The sequence below is a fragment of the Rhinolophus sinicus genome, linkage group LG12 (assembly GCF_036562045.2).
Source record: "Rhinolophus sinicus isolate RSC01 linkage group LG12, ASM3656204v1, whole genome shotgun sequence".
Lineage (NCBI taxonomy): Eukaryota > Metazoa > Chordata > Mammalia > Chiroptera > Rhinolophidae > Rhinolophus > Rhinolophus sinicus.
The window spans coordinates 32,441,437-32,463,799 of NC_133761.1; the positions used below are offsets into that span (position 1 = coordinate 32,441,437).

Sequence of the window (22,363 nt, forward strand, 5' to 3'; positions counted from 1 at the left end):
GCCATTTTATTTTTCATAGTATTGATCTTCTTGTGTTTGTTTGTTTGTTTTCCCCCTTCTTCTTCTTAAAATAGTCCCTTTATCATTTCTTGTAATACTGGCTTGGTGATAATGAATTCCTTTAGCTTTTTCTTGTCTGGGAAGCTCTTTATCTCTCCTTCAATCTTATTTGATAGCTTTGCTTGGTAGAGTGGTCTTGGTTCTTGGCCCTTGATTTGCAGCACTTTGAATATTTTTTGCTGCTCTCTTCTGGCCTGCAAAGTTTCTGTTGATAAATCAGCTGATAGTCTTATGGAATCTCCCTTGTAAGTAACTAGTTGTCTTTCTCTTGCTGCTTTTAAGATTCTCTCTTTGTCTTTAACCTTTGGCCTTTTAATTAGGTAGGCCTCTTTAACTTTATTTTGTTTGGGACTCTCTGCACTTCCTGGGCTTATATGTCTATTTCCTTTGCTATGTTAGGGAAATTTTTAATAATTATTTCTTCAAATAGGTTCTCAATCCCTTTCTCCCTCTCCTCTCCTTCTGGTACTCCTATGAGGTGAATGTTGTTATGCTTGATGTTTCCCAGAGATCCCTTAAACTATCTTCATTTTTTAAATTATTATTATTTCTTTTTGTTGTTCCAATTGGGTGCATTCTACTACCTTGTCTTCTAAATCGCTGATTTGATCCTCTGCTTCATCTCATCTGCTGTTGATTCCTTCTAATGTAGTCTTCATTTCAGTTATTCTATTATTTCTGACTGGTTCTTTGTTTTGGTTTCCATGTCCTTTATGCTTCCTATCTTTGTTGAAGTTCTCACTGAGTTCTTTAAGCATTCTTGTAACCAGTATTTTAAACTCTGGTAGGTTTTGCCTCCATTTCATTTAGTTATTTTTCTGAAATTTTTTTTCTTGTTCTTGTATTTGGGGTATGTTTCTTTGTTTCCTCATTCTGGCTGCCTCTCTGTGTTTGTTTCTGTGTATTAGGTAGATCTCCTGTGTCTCTGTCTTTGCCAGTGGCCTTATACAGTAGGTATCCTGTGTGTTCCAGCGGCACAGGCTCTCTGGTCACCTGTGCATGTTTTTCATGAGTGTCCCTTTTGTGTGTTGTGGGTATTCTGTTATATTTGAGCCTTAATTGCTTTTGGCACTTCAGTGGGTGGGATTTACCCTCAGGCTAACTGGCTGTGAGAATTGGCTATGATCACAGCATATGAGCTGCTGTGTGGGGACTGAGCCCTCAGACTGGGATTCACCTAAGTGGGCTCTTGTGCCTATTGATCCCACCACCTATGAGGTGGCCACGTGCAAGGCTAATCAGGTAGGGCTCTGGTGCGGTCTGAAGCTGGCCTTTGAGTGTCTTGTTTCTTCGCCTGTTGGAAGTGAGTCCCATGCAGGCCAATTTCAGTCTTGCCTGTGACTGGCCCAGGGCTACACGGTAGGAATTACAAAGCTATATGCAGTTAGTTCCTGCCTGTGTTGGACCTGGAGGCATGTGGGAGTGGCTTTGCTGTGAACTGAGGTCAGCTGCCACTAGTATTGGGCCTGGGGCAGCTGCCACTAGTATTGGGCCCAGATCCCTCCTAGGCCTGTTGCCACTTGCCGGCTTCCCATAGGGCTCAGGGGCTGAAATAGCCTCCCAAGGTACCTATGCTGGTTGACCTAGCATTGACAGTGCCCCCAGAAATGAGACCTGAGTTGGGTGGGTTGGGGCTCAGGGATTCATGGGGTGTAGCTGGTGATTTTCAAAAAGTTCATGCAAATTCAGTTCTTACATAAGTCCTGGGCTGTAGCCACCCCACACAAGGCCCCAATAACACCGTGGCCAGCTGTCATTCACCTCAGGCCCTCAGAAGCCTGGGAGCCACCCCAGAAAGGCGGCAGCACAAGCTGGGGCTAACCACTTGCCACCAAAAGCTTCCCAGGCCACCGTGGGCCCCCCACTGCTTTTAAGCCTCCAACAGCTTGTGGGGCAGGGCTGGCCACCCAGGAGCCTTGAGTGCCCCCATCAGTGCCTCTCTAGCTGGGCTTGGTGGGGTCCCAGTGAATCATGAGGTTTGACCAGTGGTTTTTACAAAGTTAATGCAGATTCAGCTCCTGCACCGTTGCCAAGCCTAGCACCACTACATAAAATGCCCGAGAACACTGCAGCCAGTCTCCCCTCACCTCAGCCCAGCAGATCCCCAAGAGCTGCCCAAGAAGGGCAGCAGCACAAGCTAAGGCTGACCTCCTGCCACCAAAAGTTTCCCAGGCTGCCACAGGCCATTCACTGCTGTACAAGCCTCCTGCAGCTTGCAGGGTAGGGTAGCTACCCAGGAACTGATGGTGTCCCTGGCGATGCTGCACTGGCTGGATGGGGCAGGGTCCAAGGGACTCACCAAGGTGGTGCATTCATGTACAGATTTTACCAGACCAGTGTGATCTCCAACTTGGCCTCATCGGGGTGGGTTCAACATGGAAAGATGATGATCTCCTGTAGATTACACGAAAGGCAGCCTCCACACAGGGATAATGGTGGCTGTCTCTCTAGCCCTCACCCTCAAGCCACACAACTCAGTCTTTCCCTGTATGTTTCTGGTGCCTCTTGTTTCACCATCCCTCCCCTGGAGTGAATGAGTCTGTGTGTAGGCCCTTTAAGAGGTTGTCTGGGTTTCTAGCTGCCTTCCATCTCACCTGAATGGATGGATGAAATCCTCACTGATTTTCAATGCCAGATGCCATGGGAACTCCTCTTCCCAGCACAGAACCACTGGGCTGGGGAGCCTGATATGGGGTTGGGATCCCTCACTCTATAGGGGCAACCTCCGCCAACAAGGTGTCACTTTCGGTGCTCAACCACTACCTGTGGGTGTGTGGTCAGCCCATTTCATGTCTCCACCCCTCCTACTAGTCTCAATGTGGCCTCTCTGCCATCTTGCTATGAGCCTCCCCACCACTTCTTAAGAATCAATAGGCAGTATCTTCTTCTTTTTTTTTTTTAATCAGCAGAGATTTCACAGGGGATGGGGAAACTTCTGCTGTCAGCGTAGCAAAACCACTTAGGAAATCTGCCCATTGTATGCATTGGTATACTTCAGTATGACACTTATTAAAGGCCAATGAAAAACAAAATTTCTGTGATTGAAGAATTAGAAGATAGTTAACAAAATATACAGCTTCCTCAATATTTGAGTCCTCTCTCCCTTCCTTTGACATGGTCCAGCACAACGGACTCTTCTGACTATTAAATGGGCTGTGAGAGTGAAGGTGGTCTACTTAAAATTCCTCACGGTGTATATGGATGAGACGAGGCAGTGAACACACCAGTGAGAGGATAAGGCGCAGACCCAGGCCTGTTTCTCACAGCTGTAGGCGATTAGAAGAGTTGTGCAGGTTGTTGGCAGCAGGGCTGGGGGTGCACCTGATAGTTACAAGATCATGCATTTTGGTTAAAAGACCTACAGCAGAAAGAGGTTCGTTCAAATGGATGCTCCTAAATAAGCTGGGTATCATGGGAACCCAGAAATGGGCAGTGTTGTATGGACCAGTTTGTAGTATTTAAGTCATTTTAAAGGCAATTCCTTTGCATGCAGTATTTTTCAAAATTACTTTATCCTTTGCAGTATTGCACCGCTACTCTGAATCTAACAAGGCAAAGGAAATTTCGCTCACAATAGTCTTGTTTAAGAATGCTGTAGAGCATCTGTTGGTCCCAGGTACTAGTCACTAAGTCTATTAGGTAGTTTATTCAAGATTGAGTATTGTATGTTAATACAAAATAATTTCAGAATAGTTATCCAGTGGATAGCTATGCTTTGAATAACAGCATATGTCTGTCACTTGCTAACACCATGTTGTGAAAACTTCCTCAAGAGCACATTGAATTTAACAGCCACATGGCTTTTTTGTTGCTTTTCCACAGGAGGTAAACCAGCAGTATGTCTTTCATTTAGCCAATAAATAAAGATGCATTTTTCCTTTTAATCTTATTAAAATTGGTCTTTTTCAGGCTCTGCTGAAATTTCATCCTGAAAACTAAAAATGTAAAGGTTTACTAGAAAAACTACTTCATATTAATGTATATTATTCAAACCACAGCTCAAATTCTGATCCCCAAGTTTCTACTAGTGACCACAGTCTCCTGGCTTCCCAGTAGATACAAAGTGAGATTAGCCACTCTGTCAAGTCTCCCTAGTCTCAGTTCTCTGCCTCTGCTTCCATGTCCACATCAGCAATGAGGTCCCTCAGAAAGTAGGTGTCTGGCTCAAGGGAGGATTGAGCCAAAAGCCTTATTGCTCCTGAGAGAGTTGGCAGCTCCCAGCTCAGCGCTGAAAAGTTCTGGGAACATACGGGAATGCACTCATTTTACAAGGCAGTATTATAGATAACATTTTGATGCTTTGTTCTCTATTAGTTGATACCAAAAACAATTTTAAAAAATCTAATTTGTTGCCATTCTCAAATTAAAGGAAAAGAAAGTCTTTATAGAACATTAATTTACTGTGGCTATCTAAGTGTGAAAATTTTAGTTTCTAATAAATTTTTACTCTAGGCTAAAGTTTGCAAATGACACTGGCATATTACTTTCTCATCTTTATTTTCAGTGATTTATACATATTGATTGTTCAGTCTAAGATGATGACATAACCCACAAACACTATTGTCCTTAACCGAAACCAGAAGGTTTGAACCATTTACATTTGAAAGTTTATGCCTCCCCCATAAGACATGTAAGTTTTATGTTCACTAGTCTTATTTTCTATTTTCTTTTACCTTAGATTAATAGCATTTATGAACATATTTTAAAACAATTATAAATGAAAGGACAAAAGCAGAAGCTGTCAGCTTCGGTTTTACTTCGTTCATGGTTTTGCTTTGAAATTTGAATATTATTAAATTGGGATTTTATTTTTCGAACATTTTCATAGGAGCCCTCCTATCCTTTTTTGTTGTTGTTCCCTCTATCCTTTTAAATTCTTGAATCTCTTCATAGGGTTTTAATTGAATTTATACATTGGTTAACATCTAGGAAATTAAAAGTGTCAGCCACAAATCATGTCTTTCTAAAATTAATGAGAAAGATTAAGTGTTTCCTTTTTGGTAAATTTTATTTTCTAAGGCTCATGTGGCAAAGAAGGATGAATAACTTTGCTCAAAATTTTTTATTGTTTTTGCAAGAGGATTCAAGATGGCAGATTAGGTAAATGCAATACCTACTGCATCGTAGGGTCACACCAAAATTACAAATAAATTACAGAACAATCAACCTGAAGATTCATCTGAGCACTAGCTGATCAGAACCACTATACTAAAGATATAAAGAAGAGGCCACCTCGAAACTGGTAAGAGGGGCAGAGATGAGAAATAGGCTGACCCCAAACCTACAGAGAGAGATTGAAAGCTAGGAGGGACACCTTGGTGGCAGAGATGCCCCCTGAATAGGGAGGAGCCCCCCAACCCCACACCGGGCTCCTGAGCCCAGGGGTCCTGTGCTGGGAAGAGGAATTCCCAACACATCTGGCAGTGAAAATGAGCGAAGACTCTGTCTGCCTGCTCCATAGAGAGGAAGTTGGCTGGAAACCCAGAGACCCTCTTGCAGAGCCAGCACATGGACTAGCATGGTGGCAGGCAACTCACCTGGTTTCTGACAGAGGGGGTGGCAGCTCAGGAGGCCAGAGATGTGTGGGGAAGGACTGAACTGAGTGCCTTTGGCACAGGAGTTGGAGGGTCAGGAGCCATTGTCCCTGTGCGGAGCCTGCACACATGTGGCTTACAGTGGGGCGCCATCTTTTCAGGGTTAAGTCCTCCCCAAAAGGGCCAAGCGTGGAACCATATTGGTCTGAGGGAATCTGCATGTGCCCACTGCCTTGGTGATGCCCTGGGTCCCCGCCCTCTGGGAAAACTCTTGACTACTGGGCTGTTGGCCTGGAACCACAGGCTGGGAATTAAAGCCAGGCGGAGGGCCTGTGGAGGCTTGGGACATTTGCTGGAGGGCATTAGCCCAAGACCTGCCCAGCAGGGCTAACATTTAAAACTGAAGGAGAGATAAAGAGCTTCCCAGATAAGAAAAAGCTAAAGGAATTCATTACCACCAAGCTGGTATTACAGGACATACTAAAAGGATTTCTTTAAGCAGAAGAAAGGAGAAAACAAACTCACAAAGACCAAAAATATGATAATAAAATGGCAATAACTATGTACCTGTCAATAATCACTTTAAATATAAATGGATTAAGTGCTCCAAAAAATATATATAGGGTAGCTGAGTGCATAAGAAAACAAGACCCTTGCATATGCTGTCTACAAGAGACCCACCTCAGATCGAAAGACACACACAGACTAGAAAGTAAAGGGATGGAAAAAGATATTTTATGCAAATAGAAAGGAGAAAAGAGATGGGGTAACAATACTTATATCAGACAAAATAGGCTTTAAAACAAAGACTATAATAAGACAAAGAAGGACATTACATGATAATAAAAGGATCAGTGCAACAAGAGGACATAACCCTAGTAAACATCTATGCACCCAACATAGGAGCACCTAAATATATAAAACCGATATTGACTGACATAATGGCAGAGATCAATAGTAACACAATCATAGTAGGGGACTTCAACACCCCACTGATAACAATGAACAGATCTTCCAGACAGAAAATCAACATGGAAACAGCAGCATTAAATGACACATTAGACCAGATGAATTTAATTGATATTTTTAGAGTATTTCACCCCAAGGCAGCAGAATATATGTTCTTCTCAAGTGTACATGGAACATTTTCCAAGATAGACCACATGCTAGGCCACAAAACAAGTTTCAATAAATTTAAGAAGATTGAAATCATACCAAGTGTCTGCTCTGACCACAGTGCTATGAAACTAGAAATCAAATACAGGAAAAAAGCACTGAAAAACACACAAACACATGGAGACTGAATAACATGCTACTAAATAATGAATGGGTCAACAATGAGATCAAGGAAGAAACCAAAACATACCTTGAGACAAACGAAAGTGAAAACACAACAACCCAAAATCTATGGGACACAGCGAAAGCAGGCCTAAGAAGGAAATTCACAGCAATGCAGGCCTACCTCAAGAAACAACAAAAATCTCAAATCAACAATCTATCTTTACACCTAATGGAACTGAAAAAAGAACAGGAAACAAAACCCAAAATGAGCGGAAGGAAGGAAATAATAAAGATCAGAGCAGAAATAAATGAGAAGATAAAAAACAATATGAAAGATCAATGAAAACAAGAGCTGGTTCTTTGAAAAGATAAACAAAATTGTTAAACCTTTAACCAGACTCATCAAGAAAAAAAGAGAGAGGACCCAAATAAATAAAATCAGAAATGAAAGAGAAGTGACAACAGACTCCACAGAAATACAGAAAATTTTTTAAAAATAGTACTGTGTTTCCCCAAAAATCAGACCTAGCCAGACAATCAGCTCTAATATGTCTTTTGGAACAAAAACTAATATAAGACCCAGTCTTATTTTATTATAAGACTGGGTATAATATAATATATAATACCGGGTCTTATGTTAATTTTTGCTCCAAAAGACTAATTAGAGCTGATTGTCCGGCTAGGTCTTATTTTCGGGGAAACATGGTATGAGCAACTATACGCCAACAAATTAGACAATCTGCAAGAAATGATAAATTCGTAGAAGCATACCATCTTCTAAGGTTGAATCACAAAGAAACAGAAAATCTGAACAGACTGATTACTACCAGTGAAATTGAATCAGTAATCAACACGCTCCAAACAAACAAAAGTCCTGGATCAGATGGCTTTACAGGTGAATCTTACCAAATGTTCAAAAAAGAATTAACACCTATTCTCCTCAAAGTATTCCAAAAAATCCACAAGGGGGGAGGGCTCCCAAGCTCATTTTATGAGGCCATTACCCTGATTCCAAAACCTGAAAAAGACATTACCAAAAAAAAAAAGGAAAGAAACTGTAGGCCAATATTCCTAATGAACATAGATGCAAAAATCCTCAATGAAATATTAGCAAACTGAATTCAGCAATACATTAAAAAGATCACACCACAGTCAAGTGGGATTCATTCCTGGTATGCAAGGTTGGTTCAGTATCTGCAATTAAATAACATGATACACCACATAAACAAAATGAAAAATAAAAATCATATGGTTATATCAATAGATGCAGAAAAAGCATTTGACAAAATTTAGCATCCATTTATGATAAAAACTCTCAGCAAAGTGGGAATAGAGGGAACATATCTCAACATAATAAAGGCCATATATGACAAACCCACAGCTAACATCATACTCAATGGGGAAAAGCTAAAACCATTCTCCTTAAGATCAGGAACAAGCCAAGGATGCTCACGTTCACCACTTTTATTTAACGTAGTACTGGAAGTCCTAGCCACAGCAATCAGACAAGGAAAAGAAATAAAAGGCATCCAAATTGGGAAGAAAGAAGTAAAATTGTCACTATTTGCAGATGACATGATAATATGTAGAGCAAACCCCCAAGGATTCCACCAAAATTCTTTTAAAACTGTTAAATGAATTTAGTAAAGTAGCAGGATACATTATTAATATTCAGAAATTGGTTGCATTTTATACACCAATAACAAACTATCAGAAAGAGAAATTAAGAAAACAATCCCATTTAGAGTTATATCAAAAAATAAAATACTTAGGAATAAATTTAGCAAAGGAAGTAAAAGACCTGTACTCAGAAAATTATAAGACATTGAAGAGAGAAATTAAAGAAGATACAAAAAAATGGAAACATTTACCATGCTCATGGATAGGAAGAATTAATATAGTGAAAATGTCCATACTACCCAAAGCAGTCTATAGATTCAACACAATTTGTATCAAAAGACCATGACATTTTTCACAGAACTAGAACAAATAGTCCTAAAATTTATATGGAACCATGAAAGACAGAGAATAGCCACAGCAATCCTGAGAAATAAGAACAAAGTGCAAGGTATGCTATCTGATATCAAATTATACTGTAAGGCCATAGTAATCAAAACAGCATGGTATTGGCATAACAACAGACACACAGATCAATGGAACAGAATAGAAAGCCCAGAAATAAATCCTGGCCTACACTGGGTCATATAATCTATGACAAGAAGCAAGAATTTACCTTGCGGTAATGACAATCTATTTAATAAATAGTGCTAGGAAAACTGAACAGACACATGCAAGAAAGAAAGAAAGAGAGAGAGAGAGAGAGAGAGAGAGAGAAAGAAAGAAACGGGACCACCTTTTTACAGCATATACAAGAATAAACTCAAAATGGATTAAAGAGTTAAATATAAGACCCAAAACCATAAATCTCCCAGAAGAAAATACAGGAAGTAAACCCTCAGACGTTATCCTTAGTAGTGTTTTTGCTGAATGTATCCGGGCAAGGAAAGCAAAAAAACAAATAAACAAAAAATGGGACTACATCAAACTGAAAAGATTTTTCATAGCAAAGGAAACCATCAACAAAACAAAAAGACATCCTACTGAATGGGAGAAGATATTTGCCAATGATATATCCAATAAGGGGTTAACATCCAAAATATGTAAAGAACTCATAAACTTAACACCAAAACAAACAAACAATCCAATTAAAAAATGGGAGTGGACCGGAACAGACATTTCTCTGTAGAGGACATACAGATGTGAAAAAATGACGTGAAAAAATGCTCATCGTCACTAATCATCAGAGAAATGTAAATTAAAACCACAATGAGATACCACCTCACACTTGTCAGGATGGCTATCATCAATAAATCAGCAACCAAGTGTTGGTGAGGATGTGGAGAAAAGGGAACCCTTGGGCACTGTTGGTGGGATTGCAAATTGGTGCAGCCACTATGGAAAACAGTATGGAGGTTCCTCAAAAAATTAGAAATAGAACTACCTTATGACCCAGCAGTTCCACTCCTGGGTATTTTCCCAAAGAAATCCAAAACACCAATTCGAAAAGATACATGCATTCTTATGTTCACTGCAGCTCTGTTTACAATATCCAAAATCTGAAAACAACTGAAATGCCCACCAATAGACAATTGGGTAAAGAAATTGTGGTACATTTATACAGTGGAGTATTACTCTGCCATAAAAAAGAATGAAATCTCACCATTTGCAACAACATGAATGGACCTAGAGGATACTATGCTAAGTGAAATAAGTCAGACTGAGAAAGACAAATATGATCTCGCTTATGTGTGGAATCTAAAGAACAGAATAAATAAACAAAATACAAATAGACTCAGAGAAACAGAGAAAAAGCTGATGGTTGCCAGATGAGAGAGGCATTGGGCGTGGGGGAGAAGATGAAGGGATTAGAAAGTACAAATTAGTAGTCACAAAATAGTAACAGGGATGTGAAATACAGTATGGGGAATTACAATATAATCAATAATGTTGTAAATACTATTTAGGATGCCAGATGGGTACTGGACTTATCAGGGGGGATCACTTCATAGATTGTATAGATGCCTGACCACTGCACTGTACACCTGAAGCTGATGTAGAATTATGTTGAATGTCAACTATAATTACATACATAAGTGTATATATATAGTGTCTCAGTTAAGTTCATGAATTTGTACCAACTGGACAGTTAAACAAGTTTACTATTTGGAAGTGCTGAAAAGGCTGCGTGAAAAAGTTAGACGACCTGAACTTTTCACCAACAATTCATGGCTCTTGCATCACGACAATGCACCAGCTCACACGGCACTGTCTGTGAGGGAGTTTTTAGCCAGTGAAAAATTAACTGTATTGGAACACCCTCCCTACTCATCTGATCTGGCCCCCAATCTTTACCCAAAGATAGAAGAAATATTGAAAGGAAGACATTTTGATGACATTCAGCTCATCAAAGGTAATGCGATGACAGCTCTGGTGGCCATTCCAGAAAAAGTTCCAAAATTGCTTTGAAGGGTGGACTAGGTGCTGGCCTCAGTGCATAGCTTCCCAAGGGAAGTACTTCGAAGGTGACCATAGTGATATTCAGCAATGAGGTATGTAGTCCTTTTTCTAGATGAGTTTGCGAACTTAATTGTCTGGCCTCATATGTACCAGTGTTGAAAGGGACATTTCCTGTTGCTGCACTTTGGCATTAGAGTCCGAGGCTGAAAACAACAAGTGCCAAGTATTCCAAAGACAGCCACCAACAACTGAGGCCAGATACTTCCCTCCAGAGCTCCACCATTTATCATTCATTCAGTAAATATTTATTAGTTACCTGCTATGTTCCTGGCAGTGTTCTAGGACTGGGGATATAGCTGTTTACAAAAGTTCCTGTCCTGATGGAATTCACAATCTAGTGCTCTAGTGGAAGGGGAGTAAATTGGCCCTCTCCTTGCTTAGGTTAAAGTCCGAAAGGGGTGCTTCCAGAGAGCCCTTCATAGAGATTGGTGGTGCCTGCAGCAAAGAAAGACTGGCATCTAGTATCCCTGCCAGCTCCTTGCTAAGCTGGTTGACTCTGCAAACCCAGTAAAGTGTCACTAGACCAGAGCTCAGTCAGCAAGTTGCTGGGAGTCTGGAGGGTATATTAACGTAGACATAGACATTTTCTGCTTCTCTTCCAAAGAGTTCTGTAGGTAGGAGACTTCTGTAGATAGAGCAGGATAACTGAAGACTGTGGTGTAGTGTGCTACGCAAGAAGAGGCTAGGGGACCTCTCCCATTCCTGGGTCCTGGTGGTCCCTAAAGAGTGTGGAGAAGAACCTCTGCCATCACTATGACTCTGAAAAAAGAGGTCAGAAGTCATAATGCTGCCCAGGGGTCTTCCATGTCAAAGGAGAAAATACCCCACCCCTCTCCAAGAGGGGTGAACACCAGGATGATACTGAGCCCCACGGCAGGAAGTCCACACACACCCCTCTGTGCAGTAACCACCAGCAGTCAACGAAAGAAGAGCAAGGCCAGGGAAACCTCCCCCCACTGATGAGTAACCATTTACATCAAAAGATCCTGTCTCCTTCCCAGCTCCCAACACCAGAGAAGCTAGACCTTGGAAAGAGATGGGGAGAAGGTACTGGATACAGACATAACCCTTCCAAGTTTCTGCATGAGACAAAATTTATATTTAATACAAGATTGAAATTTATAATTGGTCTGGACTTTTAATAACTAAAAGTGATGAGAAGTCAGTGAGATCTACCCAAGATTCCTTAAGAGACGTGTCAGGGAAATTTGGCGTAGCACAGCTGAAAAAATGTGATTGGAAAAAAAGGAAACTTTTTTCTCCAGTATTTTGTATTTTTAATAATATATACAATGGTTATCAGCCATATTCATAACAAACGTTATTCATAAAATGTATCTAAATATTTATTTTTCCTTTTCAGTGTGAAAAGCTTGAGAAAATGAAACTATGTTAAGTTTATGTAATAGTTACACAGAGATTTGACCAGCCCAATAAGCTAGTTACAAATATATTTTAAGGGCTTTTGTTTTTTAATGTTTATGATCATCCGTAATTAATCATATACGTAAGTTCTCACTTAACTTTGTTGATAGGTTCTTTGAAACTGCGACTTTAAGCAAAACTACGTGTAACAAAACGAATTTTACAGTAGGCTGAATGATATAAACCAGAGTTCAGTTCCTACGGCATAATTCTGGTCACAAAAACATCACCAGACTCCTAAATAAAGACCACAAACACTTCTAATATTAAACATTGAAATAAATGTGAGCTATATACATCCATTTAAGGGAAATTAATAAAGTAAGAGAATTCTTTTCCAATTCATTTATTTTTCAGGTCAGGGTCACAGATAGCTGGAGCTGATCCCGGCAGCTCAGAGCGCCAGGGGGAACCCACCCTGGACAAGATACCTTCCATTGCAGGCCATTCACACTCACAGCCACATTCAGACTGGGACAGTGTAGACTCAGTGAGTCACCTAAAGTGCACATCTTGTGGGAGGAAACCAGAGTCCCTGGAGGAAACTCATGCAGGCAGACACAGGGAGACCGTTAAAACTCCACACAGCGGCCCCAGCCAGGAATTGATTTTTTTTCCCTCATCAATATTATAGTGAAAGAACATCAAACGAAATGTTATTCACTACCTGCTGTAGTTAATTTTTAAAGAAACAAAGTAAATGAAGAAAGTTAACCACTTAGTTTGTTAACCCCTCATTTGTGGCCTTATCAATGTTTTAAATTTTTCGAACAGTGTTGGTCAAAATCACTGAGATAAGACATCAGTCAAAGCTAATAGAACTTCTTCATCTGCCCCTTAATAGATCTGGAAAGATTTAATTACCAGCTGGTTTTGAATTACACAGATTTTGTTGTCCTGGGCCTAGAATTTTAGAACTGTTTACAATATGGCAGAGCTATGCATGAATTAACTTTTTCCTGATATTTTTAACAGGCAAAAGTGCTTACTAGAAACTGAAAAGCATAAAAAGAATGGATGTTCAGCTGCCATTGAGGAATGCAATTGAAATTTCATCATTTTTTTACATGGGTGGCTCAGATTTCTCCAGGACAAAATAATTATAATAATGTTCATCAGCTTGTAGCTCATCTGCTAGATTTAAGCACAACAGCAAACTATGGGGCAGTCTGAATAGACACAGGCAAAGTCTTGCTTATATGTCAAGGGGACATGTCTTGTTGGTTTTGTCACAACATATCTCTTTTTATTGATAAAATTATGGCATCTATTTCAAAGCACTACGTGGAAACGTGGTTACTTTGCTAGAGAGCTCATTGAATAGAAAGACACTTAAATACATATGCACTTATTTCATAAGACCAATTACAGCTAAAATATATTTAATATCGTATAAGTAAAATACTCCACTAGGTATAATCTGGGAGGAAAGGTTGGATTTTTTAAAGCAATGTTTTTATTTTTAATTTATATAAAATCTGTTTAAAACTGTTTTATGTGATAATTGGATTGTGAAGTGCTTTTGCAGTTCTTGGGAGACACAAGAAACAGTACTCAGTGGTCTCCAATCCAAAGCTGTGTTAGTGGCTTTGGTGTCCTTTTTGAGTGCCTACATAAGCACCTCTAGCTATGTGACCTAGCGTGGTCACCTGGTCTCGCTGAGGGTCATCACCTGTAAAATGGGGTTGGTAATATCTGCCCCATAAGGTTTGAATGACTGCTAGGATTAAATGATGTAATGTACAGGATGCAGGGCAGTTTCTAACTCTGTAAATGATCAATAGTTGGCACTTTCCCCATCTCTTCCATTAATATCTACAAGAAATGGTTTACTCCCTTTTCTTTGGGAGTGAAAATAAGATCTAAATGTCTTAAATTTACTCTAGATGCTCTGAGGTTAAACAACCAAAACAGATGCTTCAGGGCAGTTTCCAGTTAAAATCCCAGAATATTTATAGTATTGCAGTCAGAAGATAGGGGCCACTCAGCTCCGAGCAGAGTTATGTGTAATCTTCTACCCAGATATGTAAATAGTGTCTACTTTGGGAAGGAGGCTCTGCCAGTAGATTTAGTATTAATGCAGCTTTTTATAAGGGGCACATTTTATAAGGAATTTACATTGAGAAATTCAGCTTTACTTCTATGGTGTAAGTATGAGAAATTACCACTATCTTAATTATTTTTGTAAGTGCATATTGTAAATGTAAGATTTTCTTTAAGCAGACTTCCTAGTCGTTTGGATTAACTTGAGGGCTCTTTTACTGTAGAAATTAAATCAGGAAATGCCTTATTATATTGACATTTTGTGTGTTTTTTTTAACTTTAAATACTACCTTATTATTCCTGTTTCCCATTCTTACTGGCAGAAGGCCCTTTACTTGTTTTTATGTATCTAAACTGACTGGATTTTTGCAGTGTTTTGTTGGGTTTCCCACTCTCATTGTTAGTAAAAAGAGTGTGGCAGCCTCCCATGAACAGTGTTTTGTAAAAACCAAACCAGATTCTGTTCAGCACAGTAAAAATTTGAGCTAAAATGGAATATTAGGGGGGAAAGGAGTATGTTACTCCAGGCCACAAACAACTCAAAATCTGAGGCATGCACTGGTAAATCTTACAAAATGCTATAGGCAATTCAGCATCAAAATTGCCATAGGAAATTATTGTTGTTAGCCATTCTGTTGATATTTCATATTGTTAGAATTGTTAGCAGATGGGAAAATAGATGAGTCAGGATACAGTATTAGCAATCCATATTTTTTTAATCACAGGCCACTAATAAGGTCTGTAGCATCTGTGAGATTTATTTAAACAGTTGCTAGGAAGAGTTTGTTTTCCCAGTAAACACAGCAAACCTTGTACAGGATTTTCTTGATTGACTATTTGACTAAATGTGTTAACATTAACATGTATGACCATTTGCTTCTTTGTGGTGGTGTCTCATTTATTTTGACAGACTGATTATACTAGCAACTGGTGGACCCATTAAGTCTTGAAATGATGCATTTAAAAACTTTGTAACCCTGTTTCTGCTGTTTTTTAAGAGTAAGACTCATTCTTTAAATCTCATGTAATTAGGACAATTTTTAACAAAAGAAAATAATACAAAAATCTAAGTGTTTTCCCTTAGAGCTTTTAAGATTAAAAAAAAATTAGCAAGTAATTCCTTCTTATCATTTGAATGTGATATTTTAGTTTTTTATAGTAGACAGGATTTCTAAACTTAAAGTTGTAATTTTACTGACAACTCTTCCTGGTTAGTAATAAGCAGCCTTTCAGTATTTCTCATAGAGTTCAGAAATAATTCCAATTTTTAAAAGTTTGAACTGTCAAAATTATCAGTGCATTGATTTAATCTTATTTCCCATCTTAACTTCTTATGTCAACTAAATTGGTTGTGTTGCTTTTTTATGCAAGAGCTAATAAGTAAGTTATTAGTTTGCATGTCTTTTACTTGGATTTTTTAAGGAATACTGAGAAATATAATATTTTTGGAAATTGATTTGTAATCTTACTTCCTGGATGAAATGTGATAATCCAGGGTTATCATTAACAAAATGAGCTGTTTATTCAAGCTGTCACTCATAATCCAAATGATATCAATTTTCAAACAAAATGTTGACTCCTATTGAAAAATTCTGACTCCTTTGTTTAACTTAGGAACATCTAATTATTATGCCCTTTAGTTATTATTAAGAAGTTTAGAGGTTTTCTTTAAAGTCGTTTACTTGTTAGACAAACGTTTTGTAAAACTGGGAGGTCCTAATCTAACAACTGGCCCAAAGCTTAAAGAAGGTGTCACTCTACCTTTTTCTGAGTTTCTGCAATTTATTCTTTTTTAAAAGACTGCTCTATAAAAATGTCATATACAGGGTTTTCTGTTCACTGTGGCCTTCAGTGTTGAGTATTTAAAAACCGTTGTCCCCTTCAGCTCAGGTTGAAGATCCTGGGACTTTCTCAGCAGCACACCTGCCATTTGTGGTGACTTAACATTCTGAACTCCCTGACAATGCTAAACAGTATCAACCTTGGTATAATGAAAGAAAGCATTGACCTTGAAGTTAGGTCATGTCTTTGCCATTAACCAGGAGTGTAATTTTGAGCAAGCTGGCTCTCATTTCCTCACCTAAAATAAAGAAGTTAGAGTAGATCATCTGTCAGGTTCTCTTTTGCAGTGAGGTTCTGTGACGTTTAACTTATAACCCAACTTTATAATTTATGTGTCTATTAAACAAATTACTTAGTAATCTCAGATAATTTTAATAATTCCACATCTCAAAATGTTTCTCTCAGGCCCATATGCTTCAGTTTACCTGATGTCAGCTTAAACCCTGTTATGCCTTGCCCTTGCTATTTGTCATTTCAAATATCTAAGAAAGACAAAAATTCTTGTGAATAGAAAAAAATGCCTCAGGTAATAAGGTAATATTGTTCTGAAACTCATCTCTTTTTCTTTGACTGTGTTTTTGAAGAAGGTGTGGATCCTTCTGTCTTTGCATTCAAGTTTTTCCTCTTACTGCATATCAGCTCATTTATTCACTTAAGTTTCGGGTCCTTAGTGTTTGTAAAAATTGTCAAACTACTGTAATCTTTCACAATGTTAAGGCCAAAGACTTAAGAACAATTATTAGTTGTGCAAGTTCTAGTTTATCATTAAATTCAATACTAAATTGTATTAAGTAGAATTAGCCTGACACATATAAAATCCGTTTCCAGATGAGTTACTCATTTTTGTACATTTGCTCATATACAGTAAAAACCACAATGTATGCATATTCTAAAATTCTTCCCTTCACTGACTTGATACTGAATTTTAAACTGACAAACATAGTAGACCCAACACTTAATACTCCAACTCTAGCTTACTGTGCATTTATTTTGGAATTAGTCAAGTGGCATGTAGCTGTGGTAACATAGCTACTTTGTTTCCTATGTGGTGTAGAAAAATGGCTCATAAGTATCCTTTCTTTTCTATATTAAAAAATATAAATTCAGATTGATTTACCACAAGCTCTGTTGATCCATGCACATAACAATTCTGAAGTGATTTCCCTTCCTTTTTATAAAGATATTCAGGAAACGCTGAAGCAAACTTTTGCCAAAATAATGTTGATATTAATTCAGGAAGGTCAACTTTTCCTTCCAGTATTATCCTTTACAACCCTCAAAATTACTATAATTTGGATTAGCATGTTAAAAGAGTGATAGTGGATTGTATGATATTATAGGGCAATATGAGTCTCCATAAAATTTTATATGGTTTGTGAATCTTTTTACTACCAAGGCATATTGAGCAGCACTGTTTTCCAAGAGATTGAAAATGGGCTTTTGCCACATTACCCTCCCCAAGACATTTCCGTGCCTGTGGGAGGCTTGCTAGCTATAGAAACAGAGTGCTAAATATATGTTATTAAGGCTTAATCAGAAGTCAAAACCCAGTCAGAAGTTCATGTCCATAAATTATACCCACTGTATAAAAAGTGAAAAATTCTGCCGATTAACCTCACCGTTCCTCCTTCCTTTGCTCCCTCCCTCCCTCCCTTCTCCCTCTCCTTCTCACTCTCCCCCTTCCCTTCCTTCCTCCCTTCCTTTCTTTCTTTTTTGTCTTTTTGGCCTAAACAACACCATAATCTGCAGTTATTTAGGAACCTACCAATATTTCGGTTCTATTACCAAAATGAGAGGAGCCTCTGACCACAAATGCTAAGGTTTGGGGATTATTTGCTATTAGATACCATAGATCATAAAATCAGGGATGAAACCTATTCCTGATAATCTTATCCTCATCCAGGGCTTCAGTTTTATCCTATATATTTCCTGTCGACAGAAAGTTTGTAGCAACATTCTTGAAGCCCTTAGCAGTCGCCCCCCCCCCCCCAACACACACACCACTTCCTGCTTCATTCTCTGCCCCTGGATCCCTCACGCACCCAGCAGGCAGCCGGCATCTCCAAAGATGCAAGCATTTGTGTGCCTCACACTTTTCCTGCTCCTGCTCTTTCTCTTCTCCCCTGTCCTATTTCCCGTCTTCTCAACTTCCTCATTTCTCAGTGAATTAGCTGTGCATGGACCTGTCTTGCCAGCTGGATTGCAAGCTCTCTGTGGGAGACCAAGAGTGTTTTGTTCATCTCTGTATCTACAGAGCTTGGCCCATAGAAAATATCAATAAATATTTTAATAAATCAATCCCCTGAAGTTCTGTGACAGCCCAGCTGAAACCATAGCTATATATGTACCTTATGCGGAAGTCAGATTTCCTGTAACTCAACCTTAGGCCGCCAGAAATCTGAAATCAGATTACAAAACAAAACAAACCCAGAAACAGGTATAACAAGCTTTAGCACCAAAGCCATGCTCTGTCTTTCCTAAAACAGCCTCAGGCTTTCCCTCAGAATCTATTTATTCTTGCTTAGTGTAGTGCCTTATAACATTGTTTAATTGCTTGTCAGGTTCCCAATAAATTAACACTTTTGAAGTAGAGATAGGATGTCTGTTCAGTGATGTCCATGGCCATGGCCATGAAAACGAGCTGATAGCTTTCCCTCAAATGAAGACAAAAAACCAAAACTAAAAGGCAAAACTATTACGTGGCACAGACTAGGAATGCATATTATTAATGATTCATTACTATCAATGAAAGGTTGTTTTAGGTCCTGTGTCCTCTGCTTTAGAAAGCAGCATATTCTGTAAAATACTTTTATAAAGATTTTCTGTTCAAAATGGTTGAGACAGTGTTTTATCCCTTAAAGACCTAAGGTTTAGATGCTTCATGAATTAATTTACTTAGGTGGAACACCTAATTCCCTGATGACGCCAGATAATGGTTCTCCAACATCACAGACCTGTTATTCATACATTTACATACTGAAATATAAAAGCCTTGTCAGAGGAGGAAAAGTTTTCTTCTAAATTGCTTCTTTCCCTGAATTCAGACCATCACTGTAATATAATATTTATAAATTATTGACAACTAGTTTCCCGGTAAAGGCTGTGTAAGGTATCTTAAAGCAAAAAATTTAAAGTGATGATAATTGTTTGCTTTGTGTGATGTTGTTTCTCCTAACCTTGGAGCAACCTATTCATTTGGGTCATTCTGTATTCCTGTTTGAGTCATTATTCTGTATTCCTATTTACCCACCTTCATGTCATGACATTTAGCAATATAGTTGAATAGTTTCTAGGTGTGCGTGTACAATCTGTGAAGCTGAAATATTTTTGGAATATCTGGAGTAGAGACATGAAACAAGGCCATGTCAGAACTTACACAATACTGTATCAGCCGTGGGATATTTTACATCTTAAATTAAAAACCCTATTTTATAAAATGCTTGGGATAAAAGTATTCTAAATAATTTCATTTTCTGGTTCACTTTTGGAGTGCTGAAAATGTAAGCATTTGGAAAAATGCAGACTAGAATAGTTACTTTAACCAGTGTTCAGTGTCTTCACATTTGGGTGACCCCTGCAGGTGTTCACGATGACCCCAGCGCTCCACAGCTGGGGAGGAGGTGAGAGATGAGAGTGTGTGTATGCAGAACAGCCCCTGAAAGTCTGTTTGTTGGCAATGGTGGATTTATCTTTCTGCCTTTATTAAAAACAGATAATACTGTGTCAGCTTACTTTTCTCATTGGCTCTTTTCTAGAAGCAGAGGTGTTTATTAGTAGTCGCAGTATTAGCATTGTTATTATTATGTGCAAATTACTTGAGGTTCCTGCAAGATGTGGCTTCTTGATTTTTCAGAGAAGGAATTCCTGTTTCAATTGTTGAACCATAAATGAAAGATGATGTAAAGAGTTTGCTGAAATATTTGTGGTGAAGCTCGTTAGACTTTAACCTAGTGTAGATAATCTTACTATATTAATATCTTCATTTTTTTCTATATCCAGTTAAAAAATCTAAGTTTAGAAGAACTACAGATGCGGTTAAAAGCACTGGACCCCATGATGGAACGAGAAATAGAAGAGCTTCGACAAAGATACACTGCCAAAAGGCAACCCATTCTGGATGCAATGGATGCGAAGAAAAGAAGGCAGCAAAACTTTTGAGTCTAATTTCTTCTCTTTTTGTTTCTAAAATTATTCTGGAGACCAAGAAACCACTGAGAATTGAAGGAATATTATGATTTCTTTTTAATCCCTAGGATTGGTATCTAGAACTAGGCAACGGTCAAAAAGTAATGATGGTACATACCAAGGTAAATTCCCAAAAGGCCCAATTTACAACTGTATCCATTATGTTTTCATTTTTAAATGATGAAAACAACAGAAATGTATTCTTCTCTAAACCCGTCAGCTGCATACCAGCAGTAAAATTGTGTTATTAATTGAAGGCTGTGTTTAGAGACCTTGAAAATCCAAAGCTATTGTTTAATTGTACAGCACGGAAGGGCTTTATGTTACAATATTCTTGATTCTTATCTAGTAGCCTATTTATTATATCCCTTTAGGTAAACTTATTTATTTATGCTGTTTCACTTTGCGCTTTTTTTAAAGGACAGGATCAGGATAGCTTTGGTAAAGGAAGGGATGTATCCATAGATCATAATGTTCAACCAGTTTATACCTTAAGCAGGGAACTACGGGGTACAATCCATGATGTCCAGGATAGTTTTCCAATAGAAGCAAAGCAATAATAGCAATAGTACCCAGATGAGCCAGGCATTTTTTATACTGAAGCAATAATTCCATTTTTGTCTCCTGAAATTTTAACTTTTTAATTCTTGATCTTTGGTACAAAAAGAACTATATATATATATATATGTCGGACAGAACTATAATGTTTAAAACCAAAGAAATCAATGGAATCCTTGCACATAAAATGTGTGGTAAATATTTAAAAGAAATAAATTTTAGACAAATGTAATTTCATTTTCCACCTTTTCTTCCCCCCCCCCCCCCCCCCAGTTCAAGCCTCTGTTTTTCAGTCTGCTTGTGTATGGTTGTGTAGGAGACAGCTACCTGCCCAAACTGGCGTTATGAGACTTGCGCTACACCCCCTCCGTTGAGGCAGTCAGTCTCCGTCAGCCGATCACAGCAGCTTTTGCCTGCTGCCAGCCAGTCATGCTGTCCACCGGCGACACACGGCCTCGCACAGTAGCCGCAGCAGCACAGAGAAGCCCAGGGCAGCCCGCGGCAACCTCCCCCTGCTCAGGGCTGCCCAGCACCAGAGAGAGCCCTTGTTCACAATCTCAGCTGTAGAGGGTGCAGCTCACTGGCGCATGTGGGAATCGAACCAGCTACCTGGGCATTAGGAGCACGGCGCTCCATAAACATGAGCCACCTGGCCAGCCTAACAAATGTAATTTCTTAATACTGTCCCACGTGTAGGTCTGATAGCCAAACTGTGTGAAACTCTAATAAGCTCAGCAAATTTATTTCTGTGAAAGCGTGCTCAATTGTCACAGGACTTTTTTGTTAATTTCATTTATTTCCTGGGAATTGGTAAACATCATGTGCCTGACAATAACAAAATAGCAAAAACATTTCTACTGAACTGTGCAAGCCTTAGGGACTGAAAAAAAGATAACCATTGAAAAGAAACTCATTTCTAAGCTGAATGAACGTTTGCGAGATTGAACGGGGACCAGTCATTTCCTATGCCACATATGGCCATCTTGACAGTGTTTGTTGTTTTGTGAGTTCAAGTACTATGTGTAAATCATAAAGACAAATAAATTTTACTGTGCCACCCGGTACGTTTCGTCTTTATATCTTTTTCTAAAACTCATGACCGGACTCTGTCTGTTCCAGGGAAGGGAGGTATATCAGTCAGGACAGGCAACATTATGCAGTGATAACAACCCTGAAATTTCAGTGCCTTATTTCAGGGCAGGTTATTTCTGACTTGCGCTCCATGCCCATCCCAGGTTGGCAGGCGCCCTGCTCCTGCCACTCACACCCAGAGACCTCCACCATCTGCAACATTGGTGGTCACCACAGCAGGGAAGAGGCACTGACAAGTGTCACATTAGCTCCAGCCAGCTCCAGTG

General features: G+C 39.0%; 1 protein-coding gene across 1 annotated transcript in view; it reads left to right on the forward strand.

The window, feature by feature from the left end:
- Window positions 1-22,067, forward strand: part of STK3 (serine/threonine kinase 3) — a 301,457-nt gene extending 279,390 nt beyond the window's left edge. Inside the window, exon 11 of the mRNA XM_019757652.2 lies at window positions 20,262-22,067. Within this exon, the coding sequence (XP_019613211.1) occupies window positions 20,262-20,420 (159 nt within the window). The 3' untranslated portion in view covers window positions 20,421-22,067. The remainder of the gene's footprint in view (window positions 1-20,261) is intronic.
- Window positions 22,068-22,363: the final 296 nt, after the last annotated feature.